The sequence below is a fragment of the Coregonus lavaretus genome, assembly GCF_964263955.1.
Source record: "Coregonus lavaretus genome assembly, chromosome: 24".
NCBI lineage: Eukaryota > Metazoa > Chordata > Actinopteri > Salmoniformes > Salmonidae > Coregonus > Coregonus lavaretus.
Genome location: NC_140011.1, coordinates 27,329,221 through 27,354,955, shown reverse-complemented (window position 1 = coordinate 27,354,955; position 25,735 = coordinate 27,329,221). Strand labels below are relative to the sequence as shown.

At 43.0% G+C, this 25,735-nt stretch overlaps 1 protein-coding gene across 5 annotated transcripts in view; it reads left to right on the top strand.

The window, feature by feature from the left end:
* The window catches only part of LOC311099311 (glutamate receptor ionotropic, NMDA 1), a gene marked incomplete at both ends in the record, with an annotated part of 28,296 nt that extends 25,380 nt beyond the window's left edge, over nucleotides 1-2,916 (top strand). For 2 of the 5 annotated variants that reach the window (XM_084140036.1, XM_084140035.1), the window contains one exon: nucleotides 1,772-2,916. In XM_084140036.1, coding sequence (XP_083996162.1) covers nucleotides 1,772-1,840 — 69 coding nt within the window. The remainder of the gene's footprint in view (nucleotides 1-1,771) is intronic. The other 3 variants (XM_084140034.1, XM_084140032.1, XM_084140033.1) reach the window with 2 other exon arrangements.
* Between the last annotated feature and the right edge of the window lie 22,819 nt (nucleotides 2,917-25,735).

The following is a 25,735-nucleotide window of genomic DNA, read 5'->3' as shown; positions in this document are numbered from 1 at the left end:
ATAACCAAATATGTACCATCCTCAGTCTTTGACCATTATTTTGATTTTATATAAGTGTTCTTCTTTTATATTAATGGTTATCAATGGACTTTTGAGTCAGTGTCCCTCACCCACATGCCACACTGCTCCTCTCTCCCTCTACAAGCATGTGAATTACTGTTATTGTTGTCAGTAGTAGTACTAGCGGTAATAATAGTAGTTGAGGTAGACGTAGTAGTATCTGTAAGATATATTATTTTAGTAGTAGTAATTGTAGTAATACAGAAATCATTGTGGTAGTGGCCATACTGTAAGTATTGACGTATTGAAGTGCCTCTCTTTTGCTGGTCCACCTTCGGCTAGTAGGGGGTGCACTAAGTGGTACTGCTAACAGCAGGCCCCCGAAGTAGGCCCACGTGGACGTCTAAACAGGGGTTGTAAGCCCTGTGATGATGCAACATTTAGATCTAAGTGTTAGGTATTTTGTAACTATTAGTAAATAATCTGTGTTTTTTATCTGTAATACCCTATGATGATGTTGACCCTTGACTTAGCATGGTAGTTGCATCATAACTTATAAAACTCAATATGCGTCAATGCTTGAAGAAAACACAGCTTAAAATGAGACACAATCATCAACATCTAAAATAATCTTTTGAATTTGCTGATTTGTGAAATTGACAGGCAAAATAGATTTAATCTGTAAAGATGGAATGGATGGAGGTACACGGTGGATTATGATTGGCTTGTACTGAAGTGAACCTGTTCATCAAGCCATTTTCTTTAAGTCTTTTCACAGTGTGAAAAGGTGATGTGAATCAGGTTTTTCCAACTTTTATACTGTAAATTGGAATCCATGGCAAAGTAAGTTGGATTTCGATTTGTCATGTTGGAAACAATGCTGATGAAAACAGTATGTCTTGTAGAAAGCATGATTCAGCACAGTGGTATGTTATGGAATTATAGAAAGGCAACAAACTTCACAAAAACACTCCCTATATTTTGCAAGATCAGTTCATGGCCATATTTGCAATGGATAAGGAACAATCCACAGCAATTGCAGTGGTTAGTAATATTGCTACTGCGTCAATTGCTAAAGGAACCATCCTTACCATTGTCAAGTATGTTCCCTGACTTCAAGCCCAAGGCAGATGACACTAGGTTACACAATCCCAAAGTCACAGTTGCCATAGTAACTGAGCACCTGCATGGAGCTGGGTATGTTGCTACCCAGCACTGTAGATGCCCATTAAAAGCAACAACTCTGCTCCTCAGGAGGAGTACAGTGAAATATGGCCTGGAAGTAAGAGTCCAACTGCATAGCACTTTGAACCAGCCGAGAGGCTCAATCATAATTCATATTTTTCTCTCAGTTTAGCTGCTGAAACTAAAACAATGTCTGCATGCAAATTACTGTAGGTTAAATAAGCAGTGGTAAATAATTGCCCAGTCATGTAGGGTTGAAATGACCTTTGGCTGATTCAAATGTGTTCTACGCTCTGGGCCTTACCTCCACTCCACTGTAGTAATATGATAACCCTCCTCAGGCAGAGCAACCAACACATGTATTCTCATGGATGTATTGTACTAATCTGAGAACCCCACAATGGAACCAAAATGTTTCCACCTTTCCTAACTACACTGCCTTTGGGGGGTTATAAAACACCTCTGCTTTGACGATTTTGACTGAAATGTAGCAGAGATTATCTCTTCTATATCAGAGTTCTGTTTAGGGCTTTTGTAGGGGACTGACCGTGGCTCAGTTTTTCTCATGTTCTCTCCGTCTCTGCAGCAGTACCCACCCACCGACATCACGGGCCAGCTCAACCTGTCCGACCCGTCTGTCAGCACGGTGGTGTGAGAGGGACAGAAGGAGAGAGAAACATTCGCTCCTTGGAAAGAGAGAGAGAGGGTGGGTGGACAAAGAGAGCCTTCCCCCAGCTCGCTGCATTGTTGGATCCATCACTGCTGAAGCTTTTTGTCCCATTGGCTTTACAGTGGAGCCATGGAGATAACCCTACATCGGAGAAAGGACTGATCTGATCATGGCACTTGTTACAGCTGGATCTAGTCTGGCATTAGTTAGCTCTAGGGTTCTGAGCTTACTTACACATACTGTGTTTTTCCTGTTTTCTCTATTCACGCTCAATTTATGCTTAAAACAGTCCTATCTTTGTCTAATTTTACTTACTGCAGTGCAGACATTGTGACGTTGGATACAACTACTATTTAATATATCTACATTATCAATGTTACAGTTTAAAAAATCTTGTTTAGTTATATGACTTAAGTAGACAAACAAGTTTTGACTTAAGTACTGTACAAGGAGTGACTATAACACATTATTATTTCACAGTATTTAACATTATAAAAGGTACGCTGCTGGATATAAACTTTTATTAAGAAATACCTGTCATTTAACTCCAAATATTTAAATAAAATGTTAGATATGTCTTCGTTAAGTTGGAATTGTTTTAATAGTGAGAATATAAACTTCTGTGCCAATATAATACTTTAAAGCAACAATACTAGAGATGGAAGCATGCATGTATTGTAAATGCATACCCACTGGGCACAGACATCAGTTCAACATCTAGTTTGGATTTACATTTGGTTGAGTTTTCAGTTTTTAAATTTAACGTGAAATCGACAAAACATTTCACCATGTCATTGGATTTAGGTTAAAATACAAAGTGCCCTTACGTTGATTACTTTTTACAAATCCAATCAGTTTTCCATGTTAATTCAACGTCATCACATAGATTTTTGGGGTTGAAATGACATGGAAACAATGTTGATGCTACCAGTTTTTGCCCAATGGGTAGATGCAAATGAGTATTTATTTAATGAATTATTTGTCCCCATGGTGTTAATACTGCTACTGCTGTTCTAATCACTCACATTTTTCTGAGATATAAAAATGGTGATCTTTGTTTACATTTTATTCTTTGTCCCTTAATAATTAATTTAATAACTGTCTGCCAAATGCATGCTCGTTCAAGTATATTATATCCAGCCAGTATTATCCTTTAGTGCACCTTGAAAACACTCTGCCTGTAACGTAATGTTCACATTTACCTTTATTTGGTCCAATGATGTCCTTACACCTTTAATATTGAGAAAGTGGCAATACTATATTCTTATTTGAAGGGGATTTTCAGTCACTAATCTAGTCAAAACTACAGGAAATATGTTGTTTATTTTTATCACTCTCTGAAAATACACTATCAATGTTTCTTAATCCTGGTCATCGAGACCCAAATGGGTGCACTTTTATTTGTTTGCCCTAGCACTACACAACTGATTCTACTACTCAAAGGTTTGATAATGAGTTGATTAGTAGAATCAGGTATCTAGTGCTAGGGCAAAATCTAAAATGCACACCCATTGGTTGTATTGGTCATATTCCCCTACTCAGATGTTGTTGATGCACGCCAGATCTTATACAGCCTGGATAGGTATTTTACATATCAGTTTACCACATCATATGTAATAGCAATCTGGTACCAGACTCCACAGTCGATGACATGGTACGCAACCATTGGTTGATGCATGCAATGTCTGGGCAGGGGAACATGACCATTGTTATCGGCCATATGTTTGGGAACACCCTCTCCCTCGCTTTCCTTAGCCTTTCTCATCTCCAGTTCCAAGGGGTTGCATCAAATGGCCAGGTTTGTCACCCAACCAGCACTTGATCTTTCATGCAAAAACCTCCTACCGGTGCACAACAGTCTATCTTCTATTTGCACTTTGATATGTATTACATGGAAGAAACCCAAGTGAATTTAAAATTCAGCTTAACTTGCAGTCTTCGTGCTGTGAGGTTGTGTACATATCTTGGTTAGATGCAAAAACGGGCCATTTCCCAGGCTCTGGAGTTGAGAAACAACTGTGGCATGTTGAAAGAAATATTATTGTACAGTTGTAGCATGGCACTGCACAGCACTTTAAAGGGACACTTCGGGATTTTGGTAACGAGGCCCTTTATATACTTCACCAGAGTTATCTACTTCCCCATTCATGGATACCATTTTTATGTCTCGAGTATAAAGGAAGTTAGAGGTAGTTTCGTGAGCCAATGCTAACTAGTGTTAGTGCTATGACTGGAAGTCTATGGCTAGCAGATACCCATAGACTTCCAGTCATTGCGCTAACACTAGTTAGCAATTGCACTAGCGGCAGTTAGCAACTTCCTTGAAACTGCACGGAGAGATATAAAAATGGTATCCACAAGTTCATCTGACTCTGGGGAAGTAGATAAAGGGCCTTATTGCCAAAATCCCAAAGTATCCCTTTAACCTGAGGGCTTCCTCAGACTGTTCCCATCAACAAGGCTGATTGAGATATTATTATGCATTCAGTATGCAAGCACATAAGAAAAAGTCTCACAACAGAGATTATGGTATAATTGTTATAATATGAGTGTCTCATACATGTTTGGTGACCAAGTTTTTATGAAACACGTAGATTGTAGTACTTCACTGGAGAAAAAACACACATTTGTCTATTTAAAGCACTAAAACAGCATTTAGTTTCTGAATGTGAAATTTGATCAAGTTACTTCTGGTCATGTTCTCATTCTGGCCTATGCATGCTTATGTGTGTTTATCAGTATTGTTTTTTGGTTCTTGAATGCCTATTGATTATTGACCATGCAGATTTTGTTTAGTTTTCTGAAACGCATACTATGAATATAATGTAAATAGAATTTAGTTTGTTATTGATGAGGATGAAGAGATTGTATTGCACTTGTCGCACTACTGCTGAAGAGAATGTCAATTTCACACACACACACACACACACACACACACACAAATACACACAAGGATACACACACACAGTACACATTTTTAAGTTTTACCTCCTCAATTACGAAGATGATATAGAATATGATTTCAATTAAATAATCTTGTTTGTATAGATGCATTTGTAAATAAAATGTACCTATTGCCAAATGTAATTAGAGATGCTTTCGTTTATGCACATCTACAGCATAGCCTACGCACATTGCAATCTAGCTTTGGGACACAATATCGGGAGTCTGTATTGGTTGGACTCCCTGAGTTGTGCATCATTCTGGTAGGTGGCGACAGAAAATAACCCTACCCCAATATAGCCTGGTAGGTGGCGACAGAAAATAACCCTACCCCAATATAGCCTGGTGGGTGGCAACAGAAAATAAACCTACCCCAATATAGCCGGCTACACCAAAAAATGGTTTCCGTCAACAAGGCATATGTACAGGTAAATGCCAAAATAAAGGAAACGCCAACATAAAGTGTCTTAATAGGGCGTTGGGCCACTACGAGCCACCAGAACAGCTTCAATTAACCTTGGCATAGATTCTACAAGTGTCTGGAACTCTACTGGAGGGATGTGACACCATTTGTCCAAGCGAAATTCAATCAGCGTTCAATTGGGTTGAGATCTGGTGACTGAGATCTGGTGGCCATGACATATGGTTTACATAGTTTTCATGCTCATCAAACCATTCAGTGACCACTTGTACTCTGTGGATGGGGGCATTGTCATCCCATGGGGGCATAGCCATGGTAGCTGAAATAATGGCCTCCCCAGCATTTTTATACATGACCCTAAGCATGATGGGATGTGTATTGCTTCATTAACTCAGGAACCACACCTGTGTGGAAGCACCTGCTTTCAATATAGGCCTACTTTGTAGGCTATCCCTCATTTACTCAAGTGTTTCCATTATTTTGGCAGTTACTTAACAGCTTCTACCCCCAAGCCATAAGACTCCAGAACAGCTAATCATGGCTACCCGGACTATTTGCATTTCACTGTAAGGTCTACACCTGTTGTATTCGGCGCATGTGGCAAATAACATTTGATTTGATTTGATTTGATGCCCGTATAATCTCTAGGAACTCTACTTACCAGACGTAAAGTGAAATGTGTCCCTCGCTATCACATAAAAGTCTAAATCCAACTTTTGTCCGAACCGCACCATATTCCTGCTGAGTTAGACAGTGGGCTGCTATTAGACCAAACACTTCACACAAGACTTCCTACAACGTAATCTACCACTGTCTACACAGCAGGAATATGGTGCGGTTCGGACAAAAGTTGGATTCATAAGTTTATTTGATAGTGAGGGACACATTTCTTCACTTTTCGTCTGGTAAGTACAGTTCCTAGAGATTATACAATGAGCATACCAAACATTAGGAACACCCCCCTTTTGCCCTCAGAACAGCCTCAATTCGTCGGGGCATGGAATCTAGAAGGTGTCAAAAACGATTCCACAGGGATGCTGGCCCACAAGCATTTCGTTACACCTGCAATAACATCTACTAAATATGTGTATGTGACCAAGAAAATTTTATTTTATTTGATGTTGACTCAAATGCTTTCCACAGTTGTGTCAAGTTGGCTGGATGTCCTTTGGGTGGTGGACCATTCTTGATACACACGGGAAACTGTTGAGCGTGAAAAACCCAGCAGTGTTGCAATTCTTGACACACACCATGGTGCCTGGCACCTACTACCATACCCAGTTCAAAGGCACTTAAATATTGTGTCTTGCCCATTGACCCTCTGATTGTCTCAAGGCTTAAAAATCCTTATTTAACCTCTCTTCTCCCCTTCATCTACACTGATTGAAGTGGATTTAACAAGTGACATCAATAAGGGATCATAGCTTTCACCTGGATTCACCTGGTCAATCTATGTCATGGAAAGAGCATGAAAGAGCGAAAACCTACTGGATGGTAGCTCTCCAGGAACAGGGTTGGAGAGCCCTGTCCTACATACAGTATATTATGCAGGGGTGCAACTTTCACTGGGGACGGGCGTTTTTGGTATCATTACACTGTGATACCAAAAACGGCATCGGTGTGCTTTAGGACCATGCAGACGCCTTAGAGCGGTCGGTAGGCTATTTGGAGGTTTCAGGCGGCTGGATTTAGGACCACGCGGACACCACAGAGCAGGCGGAAAGGCTGTGTGAAGGCAAAGCTTCTGAAAGGCTGGCTGGACCAGCACGGGAGAGTTGAATAGAGGCAGCTGCTGTCAGTGTGTATGTGTTGCGCTCTTTCTCAGAGTTGTAAAAGCAAGCAGAGCAGAAACTGGCTACTATTTAGTTGACTGATGTAGCTTGCAAGGTAACTGCTGTTTAACTTAACAGAAACAAAACAAAACTAGTGTTTATTCCCAGTGCTGAGTTAAAATTGTAACTGACATGCAACGTTAGCTAATGTTTCATCCCCTCTTGACTGAGGTGAATGAATTAGCTAGCCACTGTAGCTACCACAGTCAGTTCAGCTCTTGCCTGTAGCTATCTGTCAGATAGCGATATGAGGTGGCTATTATTACTATCTAACAGCTGTTTGGATGGAAATGTTTTGTAGCCTTTTTGTCCCGTTTTAACAGAAGTAAATTAACTTAGCTAGCTTTCGCCAGTTGATGTACCATTAGAGAGAGGGCTGGCCAAAAGTACAGTGAGGGAAAGAAGTATTTGATCCCCTGCTGATTTTGTACGTTTTCCCACTGACAAAGACATGATCAGTCTATAAATTTAATGGTAGGTTTATTTGAACAGTGAGAGACAGAATAACAACAACAAAAATCCAGAAAAACGCATGTCAAAAATGTTATAAATTGATTTGCATTTTAATAAGGGAAATAAGTATTTGACCCCTCTGCAAAACATGACTTAGTACTTGGTGGCAAAACCCTTGTTGGCAATCACAGAGGTCAGACGTTTCTTGTATTTGGCCACCAGGTTTGCACACATCTCAGGAGGGATTTTGTCCCACTTCTCTTTGCAGATCTTCTCCAAGTCATTAAGGTTTCAAGGCTGACGTTTGGCAACTCGAACCTTCAGCTCCCTCCACAGATTTTCTATGGGATTAAGGTCTGGAGACTGGCTAGGCCACTCCAGGACCTTAATGTACTTCTTCTTGAGCCACTCCTTTGTTGCCTTGGCCGTGTGTTTTGGGTCATTGTCATGCTGGAATACCTATCCACGACCCATTGTCAATGCCCTGGCAGAGGGAAGGAGGTTCTCACACAAAATTTGACGGAATATGGCCCCGTCCATCGTCCCTTTGATGCAGTGAGGTTGTCCTGTCCCCTTAGCAGAAAAACACCCCCAAAGCATAATGTTTCCCCCTCCATGTTTGACGGTGGGGATGGTGTTCTTGGTGTCATAGGTAGCATTCCTCCTCCTCCAAACACAGCGAGTTGAATTGATGCCAAAGAGCTCGATTTTGGTCTCATCTGACCACAACACTTCCACCCAGTTCTCCTCTGAATCATTCAGATGTTCATTGGCAAACTTCAGACGGCCCTGTATATGTGCTTTCTTGAGCAGGGGGACCTTGCAGGCGCTGCAGGATTTCAGTCCTTCACGGCGTAGTGTGTTACCAATTGTTTTCTTGGTGACTATGGTCCCAGCTGCCTTGAGATCATTGACAATATCCTCCCGTGTAGTTCTGGGATGATTCCTCACCGTTCTCATGATCATTGCAACTCCACGAGGTGAGATCTTGCATGGAGCCCCAGGCCGAGGGAGATTGACAGTACTTTTGTGTTTCTTCCATTTGCAAACAATCGCACCAACTGTTGTCACCTTCTCACCAAGCTGCTTGGCGATGGTCTTGTAGCCCATTCCAGCCTTGTGTAGGTCTACAATCTTGACCCTGACATCCTTGGAGAGCTCTTTGGTCTTGGCCACGGTGGAGAGTTTGGAATCTGATTGATTGATTGCTTCTGTGGACAGGTGTCTTTTATACAGGTAACAAGCTGAGATTAGGAGCACTCCCTTTAAGAGTGTGCTCCTAATCTCAGCTCGTTACCTGTATAAAAGACACCTGGGAGCCAGAAATCTTTCTGATTGAGAGAGGGTCAAATACTTATTTCCCTCATTAAAATGCAAATCAATTTATAACATTTTTGACTTGCGTTTTTCTGGATTTGTTGTTGTTGTTATTCTGTCTCTCACTGTTCAAATAAACCTACCATTCAATTTATAGACTGATCATTTCTTTGTCAGTGGGCAAACGTACAAAATCAGCAGGGGATCAAATACTTTTTCCCCTCACTGTAGGTAGGGATTATTTTTGCCTCATTCACACTAGACCTGAAACAAATGATGAAAACAGTGGCCAAACGATTGAAGACCGATAATTCTGACGTTTTCTTAGTGCAATGTGAGTTTATTAGAGTCAGTATAGCAATGTCATGTTATTGATTTGTCAGTATCCCTAGCTAATTGCCTACTTTTAACACTGAAACAGTAATAAACAGCTCTACAGGCTTCACTGTCATGGTGCACCGTCAGTACACAGCACTATGATCATCATGTCTTAGCAGGACCAGATGGTGACAGGTGTTCCAGTAGGGTCAGACAGCCAGGGAAGACCTGTCTACGGAGCTCAGGTGAATTTTGCAGTATATTAACAATATCAGTGAATGATACAAAGTTCCATCTTGAGTTGATGGGTAGATCTACAGTAGCTACAGGACAGCATCTTAAGCTTAAAGCTACAGTCTGGGATATGGGAATAATGGTCATTTCAATTATTGAACCATTGATTCTATTCTTGGATAATATAATGTCTAAATATTCACCAAGGTAATTCTTTGTCATGCCTCATCTTAGGAGGATCAGATGGTGACGGGTCGCAGCAGGGTCAGGCAGCCAGGGAAGACCAGTCTGTGACGGAGCTGAGGTGAATTTATGCAGATACAACAATTTATTCTCTTTGTGCCGCAACCACTGGAAAACCCAGATGCTTCAAAGATTTAAACCATTTTAAGGCAGTCTGACAAACCTCCAAAGGTGATTTCCAAACTGCAACAAGGGTTGATAGAGGCTTTTCCAGATGACACAAAGCATGTAAAACAAAAATGTGAGGAAGACCTGGTAGAAGCCATTGATGGTGATGAATTGATACAGATATGTTTGAATGCCCAGTCATGTTCATAATCTCAGACATACAGGGCATTCGGAAAGTATTCAGACCCTTTGACTTTTTCCACATTTTGTTACGTTACAGCCTTGTTCTAAAATGGATGAATCTTTTTTCCTCATCAATCTACACACAATACCCCATAATGACTTAGCGAAAACAGGTTTTTAGATTGTTTTGCAAATGTATTAAAAATGTAAAACAGAAATACATTATTTACATAAGTATTCAGACCCTTTGCTATGAGACTCTAAATTGAGCTCAGGTGCATCCTTTCTCCACTGATCATCCTTGAGATGTTTCTGCAACTTGATTGGAGTCCACCTGTGGTAAATTTAATTGATTGGACATGATTTGGAAAGGCACACAACTGTCTATATAAGATTCCACAGTTGGCAGTGCATGTCAGAGCAAAAACCAAGCCATGAGATCGAAGGAATTGTCCGTAGAGCTCCAATACAGGATTGTGTCGAGGCACAAATCTAGGGAAGGGTACCAAAACATTTCTGCAGCATTGAAGGTCCCCAAGAACACAGTGGCCTCCATCATTCTTAAATGGAAGAAGTTTGGAACCACCAAGAATCTTCCTAGAGCTGGCCGCCCGGCCAAACTGAGCAATCGGGGGAGAAGGGCCTTGGTCAGGGAGGTGACCAAGAACCCGATGGTCACTCTGACAGAGTTCCAGAGTTCCTCTGTGGAGATGGGAGAACCTTCCAGAAGGACAACCATCTCTGCAGCACACCACCAATCAGGTCAGACGGAAGCCACTCCTCAGTTAAAGGCACATGACAGCCCGCTTGGAGTTTGCCAAAAGGCACCTAAAGGACTCTCAGCATATGAGAAACAAGATTCTCTGGTCTGATGAAACCAAGATTGAACTCTTTGGCCTGAATGCCACGCGTCACGCCTGGAGGAAACCTGGCACCATCCCTACAGTGAAGCATTGTGGTGGCAGCATCATGCTGTGGGGTTGTTTTTAAGCAGCAGGGACAGGGAGACTAGTCAGGATTGAGGGAAAGATGAACAGAGCAAAGTGCAGTCTCTAAATGTCCTTGAGTGGCCCAGCCAGAGCCCAGACTTGAACTCGATCAAACATCTCTGGAGAGGCCTGAAAATAGCTGTGCAGCCACACTCCCCATCCAACCTGACAGAGCTTGAGAGGCTCTGCAGAAAAGAATGGAAGAAACTCCCCAAATGCAGGTGTGCCAAGCTTGTAGCGTCATACCCAAGAAGACTCGAGGCTGTAATTGCTGCCAAAGGTGCTTCAACAAAGTACTGAGTAAAGAGTCTGAATGCTTATGTAAATGTGATGTTTCAGGGGGGGTTTTCAAAAATGTCTAACACACCTGTTTTTTGCATTGTCATTATGGGGTATTGTGTGTAGATTGATGAGGGGGGACAAAAACAATTGCATCCATTTTAGAATAAGGCTGTAACGTAACAAAATGTGGAAAAAGTCAAGGGGTCTGAATACTTTCCGAATAACTGTACATTACTTCAGTTTAAGACCATCAATAGAATGTACTATATGCCAGTGTAACTGAATAACATGCACTCAGAAATGTAATTCCTCTGCTGGAGCTGTAAAATACAAAGGGGACATATTTGCATATGTTATGGTCTTGTGAATGCTGGCTGAAATCTGGCAGTATGTTTTTTTATCTCAGCATGTCTACAGATTCTCCATTCTCCCTGTTTTTGTTTTTGCTTGTAAATGTTGATACTGGAAACTGTTATCAAACAAAATTGTGTAACCAAGCATCTAAGAAATGCATTGCCATTATTTGGAAGGTTGGTTATCCTCCCACAATGTCACAATGGATGGCAGAAATGTCAAGTTATGTATCACTAGATTTGATTTATTACAAGATTAAGGGTATACTGGGCAACTTTCATAAGGTCTGGATGCCTTATATGGAATACAGTACGACAAAAGGAGTCTGTATTGAAAACATGCTCACATCAGGGCAGATAATTATTTAGGCAATTCCTAGCTGCTGGGCTGCTCAATCCTGGCCCTGGGGGTCTACCATCCTGTGGGTTGTAACTCTGGCTTTGGCATAACACACCCAAAACCAATAATGAATGTTTCACTAAGATCCTAAAGATGAGTGGGGTGTGTTGTGGTGCTGCAGGGGGGTGGACCCCTAGGGGAAGGACGGGGTGACCCAGCTACACTATATATACAAAAGTATGTGGACACCCCTTCATATTAGTGTATTAGGCTATTTCAGCCACACCCATTGCTGACAGGAGTATAAAATCGAGCACACAGCCACGCAATCTCCATAGAAAAACATTGGCAGTAAAATGGCCTTACTGAAGAGCTCAGTGACTTTCAAGGTGGCACCGTCATAGGATGTCACCTTTCCAACAAGTCAGTTCTTTAAATGTCTGCCTTGCAACTGTAAGTGCTGTGATTATGAAGTGGAAACGTCGTACAAATCATCTGTCCTTGGTTGCAACACTCACTACCGAGTTCCAAACTGCCTCTGGAAGCAACATCGGAACAAGAACTGTTCGTCGGGAGCTTCATGAAATGGGTTTCCATGGCCGAGCAGCCGCACACAAGCCTAAGATCACCATACGGAATGCCAAGCGTCGGCTGGAGTGGTGTAAAGCTCGCCACCATTGGACTCTGGAGCAGTGGAAACGTGTTCTCTGGAGTGATCAATCGCGCTTCACCATCTGACAGCCCGACGGACGAATCTGGGTTTGGCGGATGCCAGGAGAACGCTACCTGCCCCAATGCATAGTGCCAACTGTAAAGATTGGTGGAGGAGGAATAATGGTCTGCTGTTTTCCATGGTTCGGGTAGGCCCCTTAGTTCTAGCGAAGGGAAATCTTAACGCTACAGCATACAATGACATTCTAGACAATTCTGTGCTTCCAACTTTGTGGCAACAGTTTGGGGAATGTCCTTTCCTGTGTCAGCATGACAATGCCCCCGTGCACAAAGCAAGGTCCATACAGAAATTGTTTGTCGAGATCTGTGTGGAAGAACTTGACTGGCCTGAACAGAGCCCTGACCTCAACCCCATCGAACACCTTTGGGATGAATTGGAATGCCTATTAGCCCAACATCAGTGCCCGACCTCACTAATGCTCGTGGCTGAATGGAAGCAAGTCCCCGCAGCAATGTTCCAAAATGTAGTGGAAAGCCTTCCCAGAATAGTGGAGGCTGTTATAGCAGCAAAGGGGGGACCAACTCCATATTAATGCCCATGATTTTGGAATGAGATGTTCGACTAGCAGGTGTCCACATATTTTTTGGCCATGTGTGTGTAGCCGGCGCGGTCTGCTCGTTGCCGACTACTGCGTTGTGTTCCGGTGCACTGAAGACAAGACACTGGCGTACTTGAAGGCACTTTATTGTGTACAACTCTCTCAATCTGTTCAACATCAAGGAGAGAAAATGTTCAAAACTCTACCCTCGACCAGAATCCGCCTCTCTCAGTTGAGTAGAATGCAGACTCAGTATAATCACATTCAAAAATCCAAGGAATAAAATACAACATAATTGGAAAATAAACATTGCATCTGGTGTATATCTTATGTATGTGTCATATTGCATGTTATCTCTGCCAAAAACTCTGAGCTTTTAGCCTTTACATTAATACTGTGCAACATGACATAAACCATCTTTCAAATAGGTAATACATACAGTAATATGCACGAAGCAACATGTAATCCTTCACATTTGAACTTTTCAGTGCCATTAAACACTAATCAATACATGAAAACATTTTAAATGAACACATATTTTTAACCTGATATAGGGAATACATACCTGTTCAACATCAAGGAGAGAAAATGTTCAAAACTCTACCCTCGACCAGAATCCGCCTAACATTTTTTAAAAAACTGAAACGTGGGCTTCAACACAAGAGGATAGAATGACGATCGCTAACTTACAGCTAAACAAAACACGAGGTTAGCTAAGTTAGCAATTTCTCAAACTCTCAAAAATAGCTAAATTCACGACACAGCTTGATTAAATGTATGTACACTCATCATATAATATACATACAAGTTACTATGTGCACCTAAACGTTTTAGTTTTAACAGGTATATCAAGTTTATATCACGCCGAAGTGAACACATACCTCTCTCAGTCGAGTAGAATGCAGACTGAGAAAAGCATGAGACAACTCCGCATATAACCAAACCAACACTCTAGAGGGCGCACTTACACAACTAACTCTCCCAATATCTGTAAACTACACGAAATGCTGAACAATACAATATTTTGGTGAAATCAACTCACAAAATAAAATAAAAAATAGAAAATGAACGGTTGCAAAAATCTGTGATTCTTTGACCTGTTACATTCACCCCTCTTTAATTTCACCAAAATCCTTCGCACGTCGAGGGTGGAAAATAACCAAAAACATATAGAATAAAACTCTTGTCCACTTGGTCCCAGATAGCCCTGGGACTCCATTTCCCATATACAGCGCATAAAGCTACTTACAAAGTAAGTTAAAAGAAAACAGCAGTTGATCAGGCTACTGCCCCTTCTAGTGAATATGATGCCTTATACACCATATGAGATCTTGGAACACTTTCCCTCCAATATGAACATCTCATGACCCAGGTCATACTACTGGTAATAAAGAAAAATATCTTAATCTCAAAAATGTATCTAAAATAAAGAACGGAAAGACAGTGACCTTCTGACTCCTGTAACAAAACCCTTGGTGAGTGGTTTTTGCACCATGTTCTCTATCAAGCGATCGACTGCCTTAACAACCCTGCCAGTACGTGTTCTGACAACCTGACTTTCAAACCCTTGTACTTGGGAGGGTATCTGACTATCAGTCAGTGTAACAGGTGAAAAGTCAGGAACATCAATTGGGGCAACAGAGTCAGTGTCAGTCATGTGCAAATCAGGTGGGTCACTGGAATCCGACAAGTCTCTCACAGGTGAGTATTCATTTTCCCCTTGGCCTCTGACCTCTTTAGACTGGGCTCTCGTGGGTGTCAGTTGAACAGACTTCCTGGACAGAGAGTGGGGCATCTCATTCTCCATCTCAGACTCATCAGCTTCTCCAATAGACACTCAGAGTCAGAGGATGTGTTTAACCACGAACATGTACGGTCCTCAGAAGCATCTACTGCTAGGCCACTCAAAGCATCAACAGAAGGAGGCTGAAACTCACTGGCCACATCTGAGGCAGCTCCATTCGTCTCTTCATCGCTTAGTTCTGGCATGGGCAAGAAGCTCACGTCCAACATCAAATTCCGATGAACAACTTTTGTTTTCCCACTTTCGTCTCTGACTTTGTAAACGTGAGTCTGAGGGTTCCAGTCTATGATGGTATACATAGTGGCTTCCCACTTATCCGCTAACTTCCTCTTCCCTCTCTCTGCTTTATTAGCTAACAAAACTCGGTCGCCAACGTTCAAGTGGGTTCCACGAACTCTCTTGTTGTAGCCATCAGCTTGATGTTGCTGTCCTTTCCTCGCATGCTGCTGAGCTATGTCGGCAGCCACATGGAGGTTCGCCATCAGTTTCTCCGCATAGGTCTTATAATTCACCACGACTGGATCCCTCAAGACTTGTTTGAAGACCATGTCTACTGGGAGTCTGGGGACTCGACCATACATCAAATAGAATGGAGGATATCCAGTTGTTTCATGAGTGGTGGCATTATACGCAAAAGTCAAAGTCTGTATCTGTTGGACCCAGTGTTGCTTAGCTGTCAGGGGTAGGGCACGCAACATACTGCCAAGTGTCCTATTGAACCTTTCGGTTTGCCCATTTCCCATGGGATGGTATGCTGTTGTGTGTGTTTTCATAATCCCTGTGAGGCTGAGGAGTTCAGCTATGAGTTTGCTTTCAAAATTGGCCCCTTGATCAGAATGTATTCGCTCTGGGAAACCATAGATGCAGAATACGTTATCCCATAACTTCTTTGCTATTTGCTTTGCAGTTTGGTTTATGCAGGGAAAGGCATGAGCCAATTTTGTAAAGTGGTCTGTTATGACTAACACATCGACAGATCTTTGCTTACAGTCCTCAGCACTCCAAAAATCAATGCACACCAGCTCCATGGGTGCCGAAGTGCGAATGCTCTCCAAGGGAGCTCGGGCAGCTGGTTCAGGGGTCTTTGCAAGGATACAGCGTTGGCAGCATTTCACATATTCCTTGATGTCTCTTCCCATTTGCGGCCAGAAGAAACGCTGTTGGGCGAGGTGTGCTGTTCTAGCCTGCCCTTGATGCCCAGCGAAATCATGCACACATTTTTTTTTTTTTTTTTACATTTTAGTCATTTAGCAGACGCTCTTATCCAGAGCGACTTACAGTTAGTGAATACATATATTTTTTTTATACTGGCCCCCCGTGGGAATCGAACCCACAACCCTGGCGTTGCAAACGCCATGCTCTATCAACTGAGCTACATCCCTGCCGGCCATTCCCTCCCCTACCCTGGACGACGCTGGGCCAATTGTGCGCCGCCCATGAGTCTCCCGGTCGCGGCCGGCTGCGACAGAGCCTGGATTCGAACCAGGATCTCTAGTGGCACAGTTAGCACTGCGATGCAGTGCCTTAGACCACTGCGCCACTCAGGAGAGCTTTGGCCTTCAAGCTAGCAGGCAGCACAAACTGATACCTCTTCTCTCTGCTTAATGGGTCTTTGGTTACCCTATATAGGACTCCGTCCTGGACTTTTAGATGATGCCACTGCTTGCACAGTGTCTGGGTCGTAAGAGCTAACCTCCTCCTCCCTCGCCTAGGTGGTGGCTCACCCCTCTGAATGAGTGGCAGGACTTCCCTGATAACTGGATCTATTTCCTGGCTGTGCCTCAGCTCGCCGATGGAGAGGGCTGGAAGTGTGTCTTGTTCTGAGGGCACCGCCTGGGGAAGAACATTGAGAAACTGTGTTGCTCTTATCTCTGCTCCCCTTTCCCACTCTACATGAGCTTCACAAGCAGATTTCACATGAGAGGGTTCTTGACTGCCGGCCAGCCTGTCTTGAGTGGGGTCCATAGTTACACAGCACCCTGCGTCATGTGCCTGGAGACACTGGGTCTTACTCCGGAAGAGATCTTGGACTTTCTCCTCTTTGGTTCCCTCCGCCTCGGCCAAAAGACTTTCATAGGGCTCACTGATCAACCTTTGGCTCACTGATTTAGCAAATGGATCTCTACTCAGGGCATCTGCCACAATGTTCTTTACCCCAGGAATGTGTTTGATACTGAAGGTGTATGGGGAAAGCTTTGCCACCCACCTCTGTTCGCAAGCGTCAAGTTTTGGTTTGGTCATTATATAGGTCAAAGGATTATTGTCGGTCCACACTGTAAAAGTGTGGCCTTTCAACCAGTGGCTGAATTTTTCACAAACACTCCATTTGAGCGCCAAGAACTCCAGTCGGTGAGCAGGATACCTCTTTTGTGAGCCAGTGAGGGTCTTGCTGGCAAAGGCGATCGGGCGTGCCTTCGTTTCTCCTTCTGGTATCTGGGACAGAACTGCCCCAAGTCCATCAAGAGATGCATCAATGGACAGAACCAAGGGCTTAGAAAAGTCTGGATGGCTAAGGACCACACAATTCAGGAGCTTCCCCTTAAGGCCGGCGAAAGCGGAATCGCAGTCAAGGGTCCAATCCGCAGGTTTGAGCTTTCTGTAGACTCCCGCATTCTGACTGTTATTCCCGGCCTTTCCTCTCCGTTTCTGGCCAGCTGTGAGAGCAAACAGGGGTTTTGCGATGGAGGAGCAATTTGGTATGTAGTGTTGGTAATAAAATACCATCCCCAGGAACGACTTCACTCTGTGAACTGAAGGAGTGCAGCCATCATCTTCCATCAAGTCCCTCTTTGACATTTTGGTGATGACCTCGACCTTCTCTGGGTCAACAGCAACACCGTCACTGTCAACGATGTGTCCGAGAAACTTCACAGATCTCCGCAACAGATGGCATTTTTTTGGACTCAACTTTAGATTGTGCTCCCGTAGCCTCTGGAAAACAACCTCTAATCTGCTGAGGGCCTGCTGTTCATTGGGGGCAAATATCAAGAGATCATCTAGGTAGCACAAGAGACTGCTGAAGTTAAGATCGCCAAAGATACTCAGCATCATCCTCATGAAGGACGCTGGACTGTTGCAAAGCCCCTGTGGCATTCTGTTATACTCGTGCAGGCCTAATGGTGTTGTGAAGGCGGTATACTTTTTGTCCTCCTCATGCATGGGCAAGTTATAAAATCCAGACGTGAGGTCCATGGTGCTGAAGACAGCATTACCGCCAAGGGCAGCCAAGCAGTCCGATTGATGGGGCAAAGGATGAGCATCCTTGATAGTTCTTGCATTCAGCCATCGAAAGTCTGTGCATATCCGGAGGTCGCCATTTTTCTTCCAAACCATCACGAGTGGAGAAGCATATTCACTCATTGATTTCCGTATGATTTCCTGTTCCTCCATCTCGGTGAGAACTTGGCGCAGCTTTTGATAGTGGGCTGGCGGCACTCTGCGATATGGAAGACGGAAGGGACGGTTGTCAGTGAGGCGGATCCTATGGGCAAAGCCCTTGGCTTCTCCACAGTCAAGATGATGCTTTGAAAATATATCCTGATATATCTCCAGCAATGTCACAAGTTGGAGCTTGGTGGAGGGGCTCGCTTCACAATGATCAATGTCGACATTTCCTAGACCAGACTTCTGCAGTCTGTCTTTCAGGTCACCGTTGTCGTCCTGTTTCACATGAGTCACTCTAACAGAGCCAGCATCACTCTGACAGGAACCCTGGAACAGTGTGAGATCTTCAGCTGCAACACAAGTAGAGACGTCCGCAAGCTTGCTGTTCCTTTTCAGTGTGAGTGGTTTGTCTGAGATATTAGTGATTTTCATGGGAGTCCAGCCATCTCCCCATAGCGGTGTTACCACTCTCCCCACCATAATGCCCCGAGGCACACACCTGGAGGTTGTAGGCTCCACCATAACTGTACTCCCAGGTGACTTGGGCATATTACTTGGCAGTCTTCCCCACAGCAGGTACTCTTGTTTGGGAAGGAGAGTCACCGCCTGAGTTAGCTTCACTGTCCCTACTTTTCCTGGGACATCTTCACCCCTCCATCTTGTGAGACTGGTCATCATTTCTAGAAACTGTTCGCCATCTGGAGACCCTTTTGTGTTGCTCGAGATAAGTGTCCAATAACTGTTCTCGTTTTTCAGCTGATGCAGTACACGTTTCAACATGTTGGTGCCTACTATTATGTCGTCTTTCTGACCAGTGATCACCAGAACTGGGACCATGCACTTTACCCCATACAGACTTAGTTCCATGTCATACATGCACTTGGGGCGCACTTGTACTCCTCCACAGCCAACAAGGATGATATGCTGTGAGAGTTCTTGATGTGGGGTCAAGACGCTATCCGATAGTAGTCTCTGCTCTGCCTCTTCACTTATCGTGCAGGCCATTGAGCCTGTATCGAGGAGCCCTTGCAACTGAGCACAGCCATTAACTGTCACCGGTGCGTGAAATAACTCACTGAACGTCTCAACTCTGTGAATATTCTGAACAATTACCGTGCAATTATCAGACATTGCTTTACAGACATTGACATACATCTCCTTCAATCCTTCACTTTCTTCAAGGGTTGAATCTTCAACGCTCACACATCCCCTTTCCGTATGTGAGCTATCTAGTTTAAACTGGCTCCACCTTGCTCAGAGTTAGGTGGTGTGTGCACTAACTGTGGCTGAACGTTAATTCTTGCCGGCGCTGTTGGCATTCTCTCTTCCAGTGGCCGGGCTTGTAACAGCCCATACAGAGGTTCGCCTGTCTACAGTGTGCAGTAGTTGAGTGTTCGGCAGACTGACAGACTTTACATCTACTCTGAACAATGGCTGCTGGCCCCCTGCTTGGTGGCACGACTGCTGTTGTGTGTGCCGTCTGCTCTAGCACACGGTTCAGCAAGCCAATGAGAGACTGCATGCAGATGCTCTCTGTCTGAGGAGAGGATGGAAGCCCCATTGCCTTTGGGTAACCAGTAAGGTCTGTTGGGTTTTCAGCAGCGACTGTCTCTGTGGTTAATGCCTGAGCATGTGCACCAATGTTCTTTGGCCGATAAGATTTGGCTTGACACATTGTTCTAGCCTCTCTCTGATGTTCAACGAGGTGTTCCTGAATCTCATTTGCTGTCCACTTTTCAGCTGTTTTGCACTTTAGGACACTTGCAAGAGCGGGGTCGGGACAGTGTTTCACCAGCATCATTGTGACTTCGTGAGAGGGGTCCTCAATGTTTCGCCCCTGCCTTCTCAGACACTCATCTGCGACATCCACAGCCTTGTTCAAGCGTATCCAATAGTCCATGGGACTTTCTCCGGCCAGAGGAAGTGTGTTATAGAAATCTGCTAAAGGCATAGAGGAGTAGGTTAACTCACTGAAATGTTGTTTCAGAATATCAAAGACGAGCTTGGAGTTCTCAGCTGGCTGCAGCGATGGCATACTGCACAGGGTAACTTTAACAATGTCTCTAGCCTTTCCCATTAGTCTTGACATTATCTCCTGGGAGTGCTCTTGAGGGTGTACACCCCTCTTATTCAGGTAAACGCTCATAATCTCTTCCCACTCATGCACTGTGTGTTTGTCTGTTCCATCACCCCTGAAGTACGGCGGCTCTTTGACATCTGTCTTCATGACTAACTTTACTCCTGTCATGTTCAAATCAGACTGTCCATATCCTAAGTTCAGGCTAGGCGTAGGAGTGGTTTGGTTATCTGCACTACCAACAGATCTCTGTAATTGGCTAGCAATGTTCTCTCCTATTTCATGAGCTAACTGTGTGATGAGACTCCCTAGGTCTGCAGAACTCACATGTGAACTAGACACTGGCTGACGTGGAGAATGTTCATCTGTTTGGGTGTGAGTGTATGAAAATGCAGGACGGCCCACTGAACTAACGCTGCTTGCAATGTCTGGAGCATCTCTTAAGCTACGCATGTGTGGTGCGGGGGAATATTCATCAGTGCGTAAGCGTGTGGACGAGAGTACAGGTCTGCCTAGTATACCAGCACCCCTAACCGGCGTGCTCTCCACCCTACTCATAAACCTGCCTCTCCCCAGGCTTACCCCTGCAGCATCTCCAACACTAAATGGTGTCTGCGCATCCTTACCATCAGTCATTTTTTTTTTTTAAATAGAAAGTTGTAATAGACTATGGTAATGATATGTGAATCACCAGAACATGTGAATATGAAAAAAAAATTGTAAAATGATAGAAGTAGCTGAGGTAAGCAATTAAGAGCTACAATTTACACATTAATGTTTGCCCTTATACTTGTCAACGTTCCGAAGAGGTTCCTACTCGTCACAGCAACCACCGGCGATCACCCTGGCGATGATCTGAAGCGAAGATATCCGGGTCACGGCATCAATGTAGCCGGCGCGGTCTGCTAGTTGCCGACTACTGCGTTGTGTTCCGGTGCACTGAAGACAAGACACTGGCGTACTTGAAGGCACTTTATTGTGTACAACTCTCTCAATCTGTTCAACATCAAGGAGAGAAAATGTTCAAAACTCTACCCTCGACCAGAATCCGCCTCTCTCAGTCGAGTAGAATGCAGACTCAGTATAATCACATTCAAAAATCCAAGGAATAAAATACAACATAATTGGAAAATAAACATCGCATCTGGTGTATATCTTATGTATGTGTCATATTGCATGTTATCTCTGCCAAAAACTCTGAGCTTTTAGCCTTTACATTAATACTGTGCAACATGACATAAACCATCTTTCAAATAGGTAATACATACAGTAATATGCACGAAGCAACATGTAATCCTTCACATTTGAACTTTTCAGTGCCATTAAACACTAATCAATACATGAAAACATTTTAAATGAACACATATTTTTAACCTGATATAGGGAATACATACCTGTTCAACATCAAGGAGAGAAAATGTTCAAAACTCTACCCTCGACCAGAATCCGCCTAACATAAAAAAAACAACTGAAACGTGGGCTTCAACACAAGAGGATAGAATGACGATCGCTAACTTACAGCTAAACAAAACACGAGGTTAGCTAAGTTAGCAATTTCTCAAACTCTCAAAAATAGCTAAATTCACGACACAGCTTGATTAAATGTATGTACACTCATCATATAATATACATACAAGTTACTATGTGCACTGAAACGTTTTAGTTTTAACAGGTATATCAAGTTTATATCACGCCGAAGTGAACACATACCTCTCTCAGTCGAGTAGAATGCAGACTGAGAAAAGCATGAGACAACTCCGCATATAACCAAACCAACACTCTAGAGGGTGCACTTACACAACTAACTCTCCCAATATCTGTAAACTACACGAAATGCTGAACAATACAATATTTTGGTGAAATCAACTCACAAAATAAAATAAAAAATAGAAAATGAACGGTTGCAAAAATCTGTGATTCTTTGACCTGTTACATGTGCAAGTAAAAAGAGCTCTACAATACTATTAGGCCTATGATATTAATTATATGGAGGATGTGCTGTTTTTGTGTGTTAATGTATATGTGTTTTGTATGTGGTTTTTTGTTGTTGTTTTTTTACTTTTGTTTCCAAACCTTTCCCTTGGGAATAAAGCAAAAAAAGGTGGGGAAGAAATTGTTTTGGGAGAGTTGAGGTATTGACTAGACTGGTGGGGGTTGGGCGTGCAGGTGGCTCAGGCTGGCTGGGCGGTCTGACAGAAATAAAGACAATACAAAAATACAAAATGTTAGATATGTTAGGCTATTGGTTAAAGGTGCAACACAATATTGATTATTGAATTACCTTTTATCTAGTTCAGTCTTATCTATCACTTCAACATATTTAACAATGATCTCTTACCTAGCTTGATGACTGTGGGCATTTCTGCTTAATTTATGTTCTAAATGGAGAAGGCTAGAAGGGCCATGGGTCATATTGGATTGTGTAGAAATGCAGGCAATTTGCTTTAGATGCCCCTCCCCTAGACCCCTCGCAAGGTTATGTCCCCCCACTTCTAAATCCAAAGTTGTGCCCCTTATATTAAGGTATTTTAATTTTGTGTGAACCCAATCCAAACGGCACGCGGGCGAGCTAAATCAAGCGCGTTCATTTTCAGTGGCTGGAGGTGGGGGTTTCCACTAGTTACCATAGCCACAAAGCCAAATTGGGCTATATCGTAGAAATTCATGAAAACAAAAATGTGCTTTATAGTCTTCATTTTGGGTTAGGCATAAGGGTTGCAGTGTGATTAAGGTTAGGATTGAGGCTAGGGTTAGGTTTAAAATCAGATTTTAAGAAGAAGATGTAGAAATATGCGTAGTTTCTGACTTTGTGGATGTGGTAATTAGTGACGACACCGGAGGTTGGGGCTAGGACAGGAGGACGCTCTCGCGCCTGCTCATCAGGTAGAAGATTTCCAATTGGGTGTGGCTTACGATTATTATTTTTAGCCTGTTGTTGTTTCTTCAGAAGAGACAGTGGTCGTGAATCGTTTTTGAAGTTAGGCATATCATATGGCACTATTTTAGAGAGAAAATATACCTATACGTGTTACCACCGTCCACACCTGTTTGGAGCTGAACCTCATCTGAGTTCTAGACTTTGTAAGGTAAGAAGCTCGACGAACTCAGCGCTTTGACTTTTCAGCAAAATATGTAGACGGTACAGTATTCACCCGCAGGGTTGTGTGCCGATCCTGTACAGACTACTACTCTTGTATTTAAACAGTAACAAAATTACAACAACAAAAATGAGCAAATATTTAGCCCATATCTGTTTGACGACTTACTATGTAGAATCAGTGGCGGCTGGTGAAAAATATTCTCGGTGGGGCTGTGCCATACTTTTTTTTTCCTGTAACCATCGCGATATATTTTAACACAAACTGCAGGACAGCAGTGCTCAGTGAAACATTCAGTAATTATTTAATGCCAATATTAAAAAGTTGAGGCATTCTTACACAAAAACATATTACACAAACCCAAGCCTTTCATTTGCATTTAAAGTGAACTTTTCACCATTGGTAGTAAACAGGCAACGCAACAGGCATGCTGTCAGAACAGAGTGGAAAGTGGACAATAACATGAAATTATTATAAAGTTTATAGGAAATCTTACACTGTATAAAAGGATGTATACTATAGAAATGGATATCAAGTGGATGAACTCAAACCTTTGACTGGAAGAATAGCATACAGTATTTTATGATCATACTAAATGTGACTAATTGTTAATGTGCTCCAGAACTGCAACAATTAATTGATACAAAACAACATATATACAGTAATATTAGCAAATACACTATTAAGACTTTCTAGAGTACCATATATAACTGGATTTTTTATGCTAAGGTCAACTATATACAAAGAAACATGCGGCCAGAGCTGCTCTGTGTGTGTGTGTGTCTGTCATCTTATTTGTACAGGAATTTTATATATATATATAGACAGACAGACAGACAGACAGACAGATAGTGTGTATATACACACAAACTATGTCTAGTAACTGCTTTTAACCTGTGATGTACATAATTAACTGATGTTATTACGTTTTAAAGCCTTTTTCTATTACATTTGTGAGAGGGATGCAACATCATTTTGTTCTGCTGTGCACTTAGCAATAAAGTTAATCTTCAATAACAACTAGGCCTCTTCTAGAAATTGACCTGGTGGACACCTGAATAATTATTACAAACTGTGTAGTACTTTCCTGCATTATTATCAACGTCTGATTGTGTCTTCTCTTTCCTTTTAAAATACTAAAACAAATATAATTGTGACGGCTCTATGATAATCACTCACTTTGATGACCAGACACATTTAGGCTTTTAAACTGTTGTAAGTGAACTATTCATCTTTCTAACAACATCTTTATCAGCCAATAGTAAATATAGTTATTTACCTGATTGTTAGCATGCTGTCTGTGAACCTCTGGACAAGTGCTTTAATGAAGACAGGGTCGATGTTCCTCTTCTGCAGCTGGCTGAAAAGCATGTCCACATTTGGCATGATCTTGTGGAACAGTGCCAGGAAAAAACAGAAAGCCTCGTCTTCGAGCATCCTCACAAAGCCCCCCGCCTCTCTGACAGTCGGGGCATCAAAGTTCCCAGAGTCTCTGATGGGTTGGAAACACGTTAGGAGGTCATCCCTGTACTCGTACACAGTGTTTACAGCGCGACTGTGGAAGTTCCACCGTGTTGTAGAGGCTCTGGGGAGTCTATGCGCAACCACTTCGTCAAGCACGGTGGTTCGCTTGGGAGACCTGGAGAAGAAAGCAGAAAATCCTGCAAGGTCGGAAAAGAAAGTGCCGATCCTGGGGATGCGTGAAGTAGCCTGCTGCATGATGAGGTTCAGCTGATGTGCATAGCAGTGGACGTAGTGCGCATTTTCGTACACATCCACTATTTTACGCTGCACTCCGCCGGTGGCTCCCCTCATCACACTTGCTCCGTCGTAAGCCTGGGCAATAAGTTTGGCCTTTTGTCCATGTGAGAGTATGGTGCTGAGCCTCTCCAGCAGCGCTGTAGCGATGGTGTCGGCGGTTGCGTTCTCGATCAAAATGAACTCGAAAAAACGCTCTTGGACGTTACTTTTAGCATCGATGTAGCGTATCACAAGCACCAACTGGCAGTGGGTGGAAACGTCAGTCGTCTCGTCAGCTTGAATGGCGATAAAATCAGCACTCTTTACTTCCTCCAGGATGTAATCCTTAAGCACTGACAGCATACAGTCCAACAGCTCGTTCTGTATCGTCTTTGACGTGCCCTTAAAAACGGTAGCTGTCTTCAGGTGCTCCTCCAGCACACTGTCGAGGGAGGCAACAAAATCCACTAAGCCCCGGAAAATGCCGGGG